Genomic DNA, 14,010 nt, shown 5'->3' on the forward strand with positions numbered 1-14,010 from the left:
AAAATTTCTCACAGAAAAGTTTCAACTTTTTTATGAGTATAAATATTTTTATCATGTATATCATGTTACAAGGAAGCCAAAAAAATTTATTTCACTTGCTTTGAAGCTCAGATGAATTAGTTATTGATTTTACAAGATTAACCCTTTTTTAGGTTTTTTGTTGAACTGCGCTGAAATTCGATAAAACCGCTCGATAAATCGAGAAAACCGAGCGGTTACCGACCCAAACCGCTCGGTTACCGAGAGGGCAAAAACACGATTTTTTCGTTAAAAATTCTAAATTTGCCGAATGAATTTTCTCCTATTTTTTTTTTTTGAATTTTTGACCGGTAATCGCGGTTACCGCGGTTTTTCGGTTACCGCTGGAGGTCGGTAACGTGAACCCTGATCGGCCCCTGCCTCTCCACAGAAGAAGAAAAAGCAGCAGCATCAAAGGTATAGGATTTTCCTACTGCTAGAGGTCGCCGAACTCGGGCGGGACGCCGCCGTCGTACTGGTTGTAGTAGCCGATGTACATCTCCCACAGGCGCTTGAGGCGGGCAAGCGGCCGGAGAGCGTGTTGCCGTTGAGGCCGAGGTACTCGAGCGCCGCAAGGTCAGCGCAGTAGCTCTCCGGTATGGCACCGGAGAAGTAGTTCCTGTTGGAAATAATCTTAACTAGTTGTGTTTTAGTTTATTTTGTGTTAGTGGCATGAGTCAGTAACTGCGTGTGTTCTGTTGAGAAATCGTTGCTATCAGGTGTAGTCGAGCGATCTCTCTGAAACAATTGTAAAAGGAGACATAAGCGTAGGAGAAAAGCTGTATATTCTTTATTAATATGTGTTTACAATGAGAGGTGTTGTCCTGTATATATAGTGCCAAAAACTCATAAGAGATAAAATCGAATCTTTCAAAAGATCGAGATGGGCCCACATTCGGTTGTGAAACTTCAGGTTTCCTAACACTCCCCTTGGACACTTCTCGCGAAATACATATGTCTCATCAAAACTTTCCAAAAACCCAATGAAAAAATTGAGAGAAAGAGTATATAGCTCGCGACATGATCACACGAATTGCCTCGTTAAAAACCTTAACATGAAAAACTTCAAGAAAACTCATCTAAGGAAAAAAGAGTACAATCCACCAAAATACTTCATATAATCTTCATGATTAATTTTAGGCACTTAATCTTCTTGACTAACATTTAATTCTTAATATCGGTATTATGTGAAAATTCTCCCCTTGAAATATGCAACTCTCTAAACCTCATCATCTTAATACCACGAACATATCTTTCAAAACTAGATGCAGGGAGAGATTAGTGAATAAATCTGCAAGATTTTCACATAACTTGGTATATATTACCTTTATTTCATTCATTTTATGCAATTCATGAGCATAAAAAAACTTGGGGTTGATATGCTTCGTTAAGTTGCTTTTCACATATCCCGATTGTACTTGTGCAACACATGCAGCATTATCTTTATAGATAATGATAGGGGTGTTAGTAGTATTCAAACTACATGACTGCTGGTATGATTGATCACTTTTCTAAGCCATGCACATTCCCGTGTGGCTTCATATAAAGCTATTATTTCTGAGTGGTTCGTTGAAGTAGATACAAGATTTTGCTTCGACGATTTCCGGGATATTGCAATTCTACCACATAAGAAAACATAGTCAGTCTGTGATTTCGCTGTATGCGGGTCTGACAGGTAACCAGCATCTGCGTATCCAACCAGACTTAGATCCTGATTCTTTTTGTAAAATAATCCTAGATCTTTGCTACCTTGCAAGTAGCGCAGAATATCCTTCAAGCCCTTCCAGTGCCTTTTAGTGGGCTATGCACTGTATCGTGCAAGTAGGTTTACTACAAACGCTATGTCTGGCCTAGTGCAATTAGCCAGATACATCAGCGCACCTATTACACTTAAGTATGGGAATTCCGATCCCAATAATGCCCCCCTCTTCTCTAGGTTTATAGGGATCTTGATCTGCTTGTAATGACCTTCCGACCATGTGGGTTTTAGCAGGAAATGATTTTTTAAGGTCAAACCGCTCTAACACCTTCTGAGTGTAGTTTGACTAATATACAAAGATTCCATCTGCCACATGCTCTAGCTGCAGGCCCAAGCAAAATTTGGTTCTACCCAAATATTTCATTTCAAATTCAAATTTTAAGTAGGAACTTGCTTCTTCTATATCTTCTTTTGTACCAATGATATTCAGATCATCTACATATATTGATATTATGCAAAATCCATTCTGAGACCTTCTTATGAATACACAGGGACAATTCGTGCTATTTGTGTAGCCTTGTTTTCTAAGAAATTCACTCAAATGATTGTACCACATTCTACCTAACTGTTTCAACCCATACAGCGACTTCTTCAATTGTACGCTATAAATGTATCTATTTCATCTATCCTGATTCGGCAATGATGTTACTTCAGGTACCTTCATATAAATGATCGAATCTAGGCTCGTATAAAGATATGCGGTCACAACATCTATCAATTTTATTTTCAACTCCAGGTTAACTGCCATTGAGATTAAATATCTAAAGATAATGCCACCCATCACCAGGGAATAAGTTTCTTCATAATCAACGTCTGGTCGTTGAGTGAAACCTTGTGCCACTAGTCGTGCTTTGTACCTCACAATTTCACTCCTTTCATTTCTCTTACGAACAAAAACCCACTTAAATTCGACTGGTTTAATGTAGGGAGGTGTGCGGCATACTGGCCTGAAAACCTCTCTTTTGTTCAGGGATAACAGTTCAGCTGTTATTGCCTTCTGCCAGTCTTCCCAATCTAACCTCATTCTACATTCAGCGAGCGATGCAAGCTCAGGGTCATGATCTATGCCTGTGCCAATTTTATTTGTGAAGTATGTATCGACTATTATGGTTACTCTATTACAGAATTCCCCTGAATTCACATAATTTATTGCTATTTTATCATGGGCTGCACTTTCAGGTGCTTCTTCATCTTGCTCTTCATAATTTCTTACTATTGGAGCAAGGTCCTTTAGTTTACCAGCGTCAATTTCAGTGCGCGCATTTTTGCTGGTTCCTTCCTGCGTGGGAAGATTCAAATCTGGTATACCTACTTCCTTAGATTCCGTACTATCACCAAGTCTCAACTGGCTCCCCTTCTTTTTCCTTTGGAGCACTTTTGCGATCGGCTGTGGTAAGCTCTCATTTCCCACCTTCGTCGGACGTCTCCGGCTATTTGAGACTTGAGAAACCGAATTTCTTGTCCTTTTATTATTTTTCGGAGCTCCTAGGACAAGATAAGGGGTACCTTCTTTTGGTACTTCCACCCTCTCTGGTGCATTGCATGCTGGCACATGCGACTTAGTCATGCTCTTCAAATCGCAAAAATGATTAGACAGATTGTATGCTAATTTCTGCAAATCGATAATTTTTTGTACTTCACCATTTGCTTCACTAGTGCAAGAATCATGTGCCGTAATTCCTTCAGCCTGCCATATAATTTCCTGACATTTTTATCCAAGGGTATATTTCCTCCCCCTAATGACGGAAAATTATTTTCATCAAAAATACAGTCAGTGAAGCGGGCTGTATGCAAATTTCTAGTTGTTGGTTTTAAATATCGGATTATGGATGCAGTCTCATAACCGACATATATTCCAACTTTCCGCAAAGGTCCCATAGTGGTTCGCTGTGGCGGCGGTATTGGCACATAAACCATACATCCAAATTTGCGTAAATGGGAAATCTTCGGAATTACTCCTTGCATTAGTTGCATAGGTGACTGGATGTTGTAGGAGGATGGTCTATAATTAGTGAGAGCTGTCGCATGTAAGACTGCGTGTCCCCAACATGTAGCAGGCAAATTACAGTGCTGCAACAAAGGTCTAGCAATGAACTTTATTCTCTTTATCAGCGCTTCGGCTAGTCCATTCTGAGTGTGAACATGCGGTACAAAATGTTCAACTTTAATTCCCATACCGATGCAATAATCATCGAACGCTTTAGAAGTAAATTCACCAGCGTTGTCCATTCTGATGGATTTGACGCGATGATCCAGAAAATTATTCCTGATTTGTATGATCTGCGAGATCAACTTTGCAAAGGCGTGGTTGCGGGTAGATAATAGACATACATGCGACCACTTCGAAGATGCGTCTATTAATACCATAAAGTACCGAAACGGGTCAAAAAGCAGCTGAATAGGACCACAAATATCCCCTGGATTCGGTCCAGGAATGCAGGGATTTCATCTTGTACCTTCAAGGTAGACGGTCTTATTATTAATTTTTCAGTAGCGCATGCAAGGCATACAAATCTTCATTAGCAGTGTCCGATGGCACCCCCTTCAACATCTCTATTGAACTTATTTTGACTGAAATTGAGACCAATTTATTGCTTACAAATTAGAGTACCAATTTTTGGTAAGACTACTTGTTTGGTGATTGATTTAGGAGTCCAAAATCTATTGTTTTTTTAGCCGGCCTATTGAACCAGATCTACTGCCTCTCCCTGTTAGAGATCTCATTGTTAACCTACCTCTGTCCTCGCCTTCTCTTCTCCACGCATTGCCACCGACCTCCTCGCCTTTGACATCGACGAAGCTCGACAGCCTTTGCTCCTTGTAGCGAATCTGTTCCCTTGTTGCCACCCTTTTGCCCTACCTTCTTCGTCATCTCTGGCTTTGGTGCCCCTGCATCACCCTCCTTTGTTTCTTGCGGCTCCCGCAGCTGGGTCCACACCTGCCACCTACTCCCTCTCAAAGCACTCCAATGAGGTACCCCCACTACCAGCTTCACCCAACCAACCATCATCTATCACCGTGACCAACATCACCCGCCACCACGGCCTGGTTGGTGACTGCCTGGCCATCCATCTACAGATCCAAGTGCCAAAGATATAGGATTCCAACACAAATCTCGTCGCTGATCGTGAGGTGAGTAATTCAACGGATCCCCCACTCCAAGAAATATGATGACATACATGTAGCAAAACTATTTTTTAGCGGGGAAACCCAATTTTCCGGTACTAATATTACATAAACCATATTTGCTTACATGCTACAGTTACAAGATAGGTGATTTAAGTAGGAAGTTTCGAGAGCGAGAAATGAAAATAAAAGATGCTGTATCTACCACCATGAAACAAGACAAAAGCCTGATCGGCAACGGAAAACAAGCACGGCAGATGAGATGAATTAATGAAACGGCTCAGGAACAAAACATACCTCTCGCCAAATCCGAGATCAAAACGTACACAGGCAGCTCAATTGTTCTATGGCGCTAGTGCGCGCGCTCTCTCTCTCTCTCTTTGCGCCAATGCGCACGCACCGCTCAGTGCTCAGGCTGTCAGGCCTCAGGACTCAGGAGCTAGCGACGAACGCAACGACGCGGCCCATGAGCTCCCTGGCCTTCGCGCACTCCGACTTCTCCAGGAAGAACACGTGCCCTACCCCCTCCGACTCGAGCCACGCCGCGCTGCCGCTCCATGCGCTCGCGCCCACCGCTGCGTAGTAGGCGCAGTCCCTTGCCGCCCCCGAGTCCTTCTTGCCGGAGCACACGAGCATCCGCTCGCACCGGAGGTTCTCCAGCCCAGGCGCGCCCCGCGCCATCGGGTTCATCCTCGGGTCGTCCGCGCCGCCCGCCGCGTCCGGGCACGCGAACTCCCAGATCATGGTCATCTCCTTGCCCTTTGCCGCCTCCTCGCCCTCAACGAGAGTATTCCCCCTGAACAAAGGGTGCTGGAGTATCGCGCCTTCGATTCTTGGCGCCGGATCGGAGGACGCCAGCCTGATGAGGACGCTGTGCACCATGGTTCCGCCGGCGAGGAAGAAGCGGGCGACGTCCCCGTGCTCGGCGAGCCACTCGTTTTGCGCCGAAGCGGCCCACAACGGCCCAGGCGTCTTCATAGGCGGCGGGGACCGGGTGCTCGATCGCGAGGCGGTACTCGACGGAGACGGTGAGGACGCCGGCCACGGCGGCGAGTGACGCGACGTAGCTGTGGTACAGCGGGGAGACGGCGGACTCGATCAAGAAGGGGCCGCCGTGGAAGAAGACGAGGACTAGGAGGTTCTTGGAGAAGTTGGAGTGGCGCGCGCCGAGGTCAGGGAGGAAGAGACGCGCGGAGAGGACGGTGCTGGTGTCGAGGACGACGTCCTTGGAAGTGACGCCGGTGGCCGGGTCGAGGCCGGCGGGCATGTGCGCTGGGCGGTGGAGGCGGTCCATCTTGCCGCTCCGATAGATGCGGAAGGCGTCGCAGGCGATTAGTACCTCATCAGCGTGGGTCTCCATGGCTGTGGCCGATCAAGGTGTGTTTCTTCACTGAACTTGTGGTGATAAGCTGCACCTCCACTCTTCTATCTTCTCTCTGTATATCAACGCACTAATCGAGTAATCGGCCTCAACACGTGCCGAAAACAGCAAGATTATTTCAGATCCAAATCGGCCAGAATCACTTCAGATTTTGGATCTAAAGCAGCGCGGGCTCAATTTGAAATGCCAATTTGTAGTTATTATTTAAGCATTTTCAGAGCAACAGATACATTAGTGATTGCATGGCCACGAAATTACCATTACATATACACTACTAAAAAACTATTTTTCAATACACTTAGCATAATTTTCTACAGGCGGTTTATTTGAAAAACCGCCTGAACAATTGGCGAGGAGCTCCTGCACTTACGGACCGCCTGTGGAAATATATTTTCACAAGCGGTTCTTTATGTAAACCGTCTGTGATAATAGATTATTATCAAAAGCGGTTCACATAAGTAACCGCCTGTAAAAATGGTCATTTCCACAGCCGGTTCCTTACGTGAACCGCCCTAAAAATGATCATCCATTAAAAAATTCATAACTTTTGTATATAAAGTCGGATGAGGAAAAATCTATATGAAAATTGTAGCACTTGATGAAATCTACAACTTTTTAGTTGACAGTTTTTTTATTTGAAGTCATTTAGATATCTAAATAATCGTTTGAGTTTTCAAATAATTATTTGAGCATCTAAATGACTTCAAATAAAAAAAAATTTAACTATAAAGTTGTAGATCTCGTCGAGGGCTACAATTTTCAAATAAACTTTATCCTCATCCAACCTCATATGAAAATATTATAAATTTTTGAAGATAAACTATCACACATTTCTACAGGCGGTTCCTTATGTGAACCGCCTGTAAAAATTGTGAACCATCTGTAAAAATGACCATATTATAAAACGGACCTTTGGAAATATGTGACAGCTTATTTTCAAAAATTCATAACGTTTTCATACAAATTCGGATAAGGATAAAGTTTATATGAAAATTGTAGCCCTCGACGAGATTTACAACTTTGTAGTTGAAAAGTTTTTCATTTGAGGTCATTTAGATATCCAAATAATCATTTAAAGTTTTGGATTACAGATATCAAAAGAATTACATATGCTCAATGTTCAGTAGTCGTTCTCTGGTGTGATGGTGGAGAGGGATCGCGCGACCCGACAGGTTTCGAGTTCGAGTGCTAAAAACCGCGTAGCGCGCGTATTTCATGCGAAAAAACGCGTGACTTGTGACTTGCGACGTCGCTACTGCGTGGGATTCCTGGTCGGTCATTTTTTTTTTGCTTTTTTTCTATTAAAAAAATATCGATTGAGTGACCGACTATCGTAGGCGGTCCGCTTAAGGAACCGCCTGTGGAAACCTATTTTCACAGGCGGATCCTTAAGTGAACCGCCTGTGATAATAAATTTTCACAGACGGTCACTTTTGCGTCTGTGAAAATCGTTCATTTTTACAAACCTTCGACCACAGACAGATACACTAAACGTCTGTAAAAACAAGTTATCACTCGCCTCTAGAAATAATTTTTTAGTAGTGATAACCTGCTGCAGCAGTCAGTTTTTGACAACTGAGACAGCTCAAGCATGCTCATAATTTCAGAGATTAATCAACTGAACGCACTCACCACACATTAGTGAACTTTGATTGTACACCCATATACACAGGGGCGGAGCTAGAGTTAAAAAGAGAAGTGTACCACTTTATCGTACATATATCGGTTTATATACTTGTCAAGTAAGGTTATAATACCAAACAGTATTGCAAATGGGAACTTTTAACATCACTAATTCAACATAAAAGATAGCAATGTACAACCGGAAAGAAATAGAGATAAAATTGCTTATGTAATAAAAAGAAGGTAAGGCCAAAATCACAAACAAAAGGTGACATGCATTGTATAAATACATCACCCAACCTCAAAATCCTTCTTAAAAAAAGATAGAACCACTTAATTTTCAACAAGTTTAGAGCATCAATTATTTTCTCTTCATCTAACATATTTTTATCTCTTCTTCTAATTTTATGCATTTTGTAACTAAATGGTACTAACCTAAAAAAACTAAAGAGACTAATTTTTAATCAAAGTTTACCATGATAAAATATTGCAGCGATGCTAGTCACGCTATTAGTATAGTCACCTTGCTAGTTTTCGCAAAAAAAAAAAAGATTAGTCTTGTGGTTGGTCACCTTGCTAGTTTTCATAGTAATTATTTTTTGAATCATAGTAATTAATTACCGCAAAATTCACCTTGCTACTTTTTTTAATGTACTAATCCAACATTTTGAGCATATTATTTTGCGGTATAGGCTATTAATCAAATGCTATCGTGATAAAATATTACAGCAAAGCTAGCCACGCTATTAGCATAGGTTATATTACAAGTTATATTATTATTTGAGTGTTAAAAAGAGCCACCACGTTCGTTCTCAATGTTACAAAATTACCACGTTGATCGAAAAAAGAAAATGATATACAACAAATTGTTATAAACATCTAACGGTTTAGATTAAACCAAAAAGTTCATATCAAATATGATTAATAAATAGCTAAATTCAGAATTAAATTATGGAAATTTAGTAGTTTGATTTCCATGTAGTTTGGAAAGCAAAATATCTAAACAAAAGAGTCTAAATAAAATAATAATTAAAATTGTGGTTAGAATAAAAAAAGATGGATCCATATCAAATATAGTCCTAGAAAAAGAATCAAATATCTAAATAAAGAGTCCATGTAAAATACAATTAATCAATAGCTAAAACTCATAATGAAAAATAATGAAAAAAAATGCAAAATTCTTACTAAGATACTACCTCCGTTTTTATTTACTTGTCACCAATAATTTACTGTAGAAATTTTGACCCTGTGTTTTTTTTGGCAAAAAAATTATAAATACTTAAAAGTATACAATACTAATGAAGTACATTTCATGACTTATCTAATGATATGAAAGTTTTAGGTATTATAAATTTTTTGTAGAAAAAACGCAAGATCAAAATTGCTATATTAAATCATTGGTGACGAGTGAACGAAAACGGAGGTAGTAATAGATTAATAAGTATTGTGTAGCTCAAGGTTGTCGTATCAAGTAGGAAATGCACAACACGTAAGCAAAACATATCTATTCTAATTTTGGTTGGGTGCATGAGCACCCCTATTGCCTTATGGAGTTCCTATAGGCAGCTCGCCTTATTTAGCTTAGGAGTAGCTCAGTGTTTGAGTTCTGTATGACCGGCATTTGGGCATCTTTATGACCGGGTATGGAAGAATGAGATGGAGGGTGGAGTAAGTACACAGCCATGTGTGAAAGGAATGGGACACATGACATAGTTTGGTTGGAGGGGCATGGGTGAGATGATATGTGATTGATTTTCAATTTTTAAACTCATTTTTCTCTAAAGCCGTAAATTTGATTTTGAATATGTTTGAACAATAGTGTTGTTTATAATTAATATAATAGAATTAGGTTCAATATAAATATATTTCTCTTATTTTGTATTTTCGATAAAGTTCAACGCTATGAATGTACTAATCCAATATTTTGAGCATATTATTTCAATATTTTCATAAGAAATGTTGAACCAACTCGTTAAAATAAACATAGAAAAAATGTTGAACCAGAAGAAACATATAATTAATAAATTGTGAATTAATTACTATGATTCAAAAAATAAATAAGAATAGGTAGGTAAATTATAATTTTAGATGTTTTTATTAAATGAGCAAAAAATACGAGAAATAGGTGACACGGGACCAAATAGTGTTTTATATACTAGATATTACCCAACGTTAATTCGATCGTTATAAGAACGGAAAATATCATTAATATTAGTGGGCCCACCTTCTCACCTGAAGGGAAAAGGCCACACTTCCAGCATCCCGTGGACGCGTGTCGCCCCGTCTAATTTTCTCCTGCCACGCGTAGAGCCATCAGTCGTTCCTCTCCACGTAAAATAAATAGAACCCAATCTAGGGTTTCCACCGAGACTAGATCGATCTTGCCGGCGACGGCAGCAGCAACTTCTCGCGCGTGATGGAGATGGAGGCGGAGACGCGGAAGAGAGACCGCCCAAGGGAAGCGGTCGTCCCGAGGAGGAAGAAGGAGATTACTCCGGCGGAACAGCAGTGGATGGCGCTCGCGGCGGCGGAAGCGCTCGCGGCGCGGGAGAAGGCGATGGCCGAGGAGAAGGATAAGCCGCCGACGGACTTTCTCGCCGTGCAGGCTGCCGAGTTCCGCGAGTCCTGGACCAGGCTCTGGTCCGACCACTTCGGCGACTTCGAGGACACCAGTGAGTCCATCCATCGTCACTTGCATTCCTTCTTTCCGCCCTTGATGGATTAGGAGTGAGTACTATCCATCGATCGATTCATACTTCCTAGATGATACTATCTAACTGCTGGTTAGGAGTGAGCCCTTGTTGTTATATTGCTGCTGCTGGACTCTGTTGTCCAATTAAACTCAATTGAAATTAATCTTGCTCCTACAATTAACTGCTTGCAGCCAAGATCCCACCCATGCGTTTTACAGATAATCCTGCGCCGCCCTACACTGCCTTCCGCGACGAGACTCTACAGATCTTTTCAGTCAAAGTCGCAGGAGTAAGACAGGGTTTACAATGGCCGCTCCATGTGTTTGGTACAGTTGCCCTACGCGACGCAGTTGATCGCAATCGCAATATTATCTTCAACCGTAAAAGGGATAACTGCCAGACCCTCACCCAAGAGGTTCATACTCTCGAACATGGATTATCATCGATTGTTCTATTTATTTCGTTCTTGCTGTGCTGCCTAAAGTAGCAATCACAATTTTCTGCCAACTTTAATTTCCCATGCCTGGTTGCCCTTTCCCCACTGGTTATTGTCATCACCTTGTTATTTCTCCCCACCCAACCATCTAATTCCATCAATGATCATATTTAATAATCAGGATTCTGTCGCTTTCTAGAAACTACAGTGGCTCACGGCCATACAATTGTCATGCCTATTACTTGCATTGGAATCATGTAGACAGCTCAAACCTATGTGTAAACAAGAGAGAATAAGAGCATAAGCATTCCCCCAACAGCAGGCATATATCTTAAAATCCAGTCATATGTCTATGGGTTTGATCATTGAAACATGTTACACAAGGAAATGACCATCCCCTAGCAGTACACAAGTTAGACTCAAGGCACCCAACTAAGGGCATCTCTAACAATATAGTCAACTACTACAGGGGCGGAGCCGGGCCCTTTTGTCGGCTGACCCTGACGGTTTTTGCAAAATCATTGAGAAATCACTGTTCTTCACTGTTCATCGCTAAGATTGGCCCTAGCGTTTAATGGAGCTGACCCCGGCGTTCTCGACTGGCTTCGGCCTGGCTACTAGCTATAGTAGTTGCCCATGTCATCTATAGATAACTACTCCAATAGACTAGCTATAGCATGCTCTCCAAATTTTATGAGGCCACATGTAAAGAGTATTAGAAGTCAGCATGCTACTTGTTATACGCTATAGACTTACTACTGATTAGTAGCTAGCTTTTCTCTCTCCTTTTTTCCTCTTTCCTCCACAGCAGCAAAATGCTGAGGTGGATTCCTTATAGCTAGCTGATCGTACCTTGTTGGAGACACCCTAATCATTGATTCAATACATCAAATGTAGGGAGCAGATGCACGTTGTGGGAAGTCCTAAGGGAAGATTGCCTGCAATATTTTTACATTACTCCGGCTTTCCCCTTTGGAATTCTAGGCACTTTACATGTGTCCCCACAGTGCATATGTAGATATCTTGAGTCCTTTTTGTTCCTGAATCTGTTTCGAACTAGTGATGTCTATTTTATCTTGTGCTTGATAGTTTCTTGCGTTCTTTGATATTCTGGCTTAACATGTTTCAGGATTGTTTGCAAAACATATATTCGTTATAAAGCATGCTTATGTGTTTTGATTGTTTGCACACAGCAGATATCCCCTTTTCTCTCGCTTATGCATTAAGCTAATATATTTTCTCCCGTCTTTCTTGTATGCAACCTACATCATTTATGCTATTTATTTTGCGCCGTTTATGCTGTTCTATATTGATTATGCTGCTCAATGTTTACCTCTTCTTTACCTTCAGTTTACTTATGATTTATTTATTGCTGTTCCATACAGGACCCAAATTTAGCACTGACAGGTCCTACCCGTGCTGTTGTGATGTTGCGTCCTGTGACCTTCGAGGTTGAGCTGACAGTGAGGGGCAATACTGAATCTGAGGATAAAGACTTGAGCTATCTAGCCGTGCCATTAATGCATCGATCTCCATTTGATTCATGCCTTTTTATCAGTGATTACACTAGCAAGCTTAGCACACTTGAGTTTACACATGCTCATCTTTTTTACTCTGTGGAGGCCACAATAAGTGTGCGAGTCATTGGTGGGTCATGGCATGGTTACCGCTGTCAGTTTTTTGCCTGTACTGCCAGTATCAATCAGGAGGTCTTGTTACTTGATTCTGGAAACGAGGAAGTTCCTGTTGCTGGTGATGGCGATATTGAGCTTTCAAGGAAGGTTGCTTCTGTTGAATTTGAGGGAAAGTTGAAGGTTTTTGTCAAGGCATGGCATGGTGATAACTTTTTTGTGAAGAAAGAGATGGTTTTCACACCTAAGGAAGCTGGTAGAAGCCATGGTATTCTTAATGTTGGCTTCTGTAAAATGAAAGTCACCGTCGCTTGGTCGCTTATTTCACGTGATCATAATCCTACTAAAAGTTTAGTTTAGTTGCTGGAAGTAATAACAATATTTATGATGCGCAGTGGGATGTTTAAGTTTTGCATTCCACGGGTATTGTAGCTTTTTCTTCTGAAGTGGTATTTTGGAGTAAGTAATCGGGATATGTTTGTTGTAATGCTGCCTGTGTTGGGATAAAGCTGGATTTGATCTCTTGAGCGCCCCTATTGTAGTATTTTATGCAAATAATACTAGCTGTTTGTGATGTGCATTAGTGCACACATGCGTTGACTGATGGATGGCCATTATGGCTTCTATGAATGGACTGGAACTATTTAACTGGGTCGCGTTGTTCTTTGAAACTTAATCCCAGTTGAACTCATGGTTAGTGTAAACATGAGGGATGATGTCTCCTCACCAAAATTCATGGGATGAACTCATGTTGGACCTTCTCATGCAAAACATCCCATTAATGGTGCTGCTCTAGCTTGTACTGCGTTGTTCTCAGGAATGTTCCTCGCATATGTTTTGCATCGCAGCTATGGATGGTATCGATCAGAATCATATTTGCCAAGCTTAATTGAAACTCGCGCGCCCTGATTCATATTCGTTGCCGTGCCGTACACTCACAGAGAGGCAGCGAGTGTAAAATTTTGTAGCCGACGAAATGATCGAACCTAAAAGACACGACAACGATCTATACGCTACCTCTACTCCTGTACAGCCAGCTGGCCAAACTACTTGTTTGACGAGTTCTTCAGAGAACAAGCAAAGGAAAGCAGACCATAGCCCTTTCTTGTAGGAACTTAGTCGAACTACAATTAGTTTGATTCCACAAGTAGATGTACTAGGTTTACATACGACAAACTTAATCAATGCAAGTAAATCAGCTATATCTTAACTATTCATCATCATTTTCCTCAGTATCTTGCAACGAAGCTCCTGGTACCAATGTACTACCACACACGTACCAATCTACTACCACACATATCTAAGAAGAGGGAGGAACTTCGCTACGTGAAACCGCTGCAGGT

The 14,010-nt window shown here is 41.4% G+C and overlaps 1 protein-coding gene and 1 pseudogene across 1 annotated transcript; one reads left to right on the plus strand and one right to left on the minus strand.

Annotated features, from left to right (window-relative positions):
- Positions 1 to 5,035: 5,035 nt before the first annotated feature.
- Positions 5,036 to 6,297, minus strand: LOC133902191 (2-hydroxyisoflavanone dehydratase-like; annotated as a pseudogene).
- Positions 6,298 to 10,243: 3,946 nt separating this feature from the next.
- LOC133901999 (uncharacterized) lies at positions 10,244 to 13,317 on the plus strand. The gene is made up of 3 exons (XM_062343563.1): positions 10,244 to 10,579; positions 10,792 to 11,015; positions 12,422 to 13,317. The coding sequence occupies exons 1-3, from the start codon at positions 10,324 to 10,326 to the stop codon at positions 13,025 to 13,027; spliced, it is 1,086 nt and encodes a 361-aa protein (XP_062199547.1). The 5' UTR covers positions 10,244 to 10,323; the 3' UTR covers positions 13,028 to 13,317.
- Positions 13,318 to 14,010: the final 693 nt, after the last annotated feature.

Source organism: Phragmites australis, chromosome 20 (genome assembly GCF_958298935.1).
Source record: "Phragmites australis chromosome 20, lpPhrAust1.1, whole genome shotgun sequence".
In the NCBI taxonomy this organism is placed as follows: Eukaryota; Viridiplantae; Streptophyta; class Magnoliopsida; order Poales; family Poaceae; genus Phragmites; species Phragmites australis.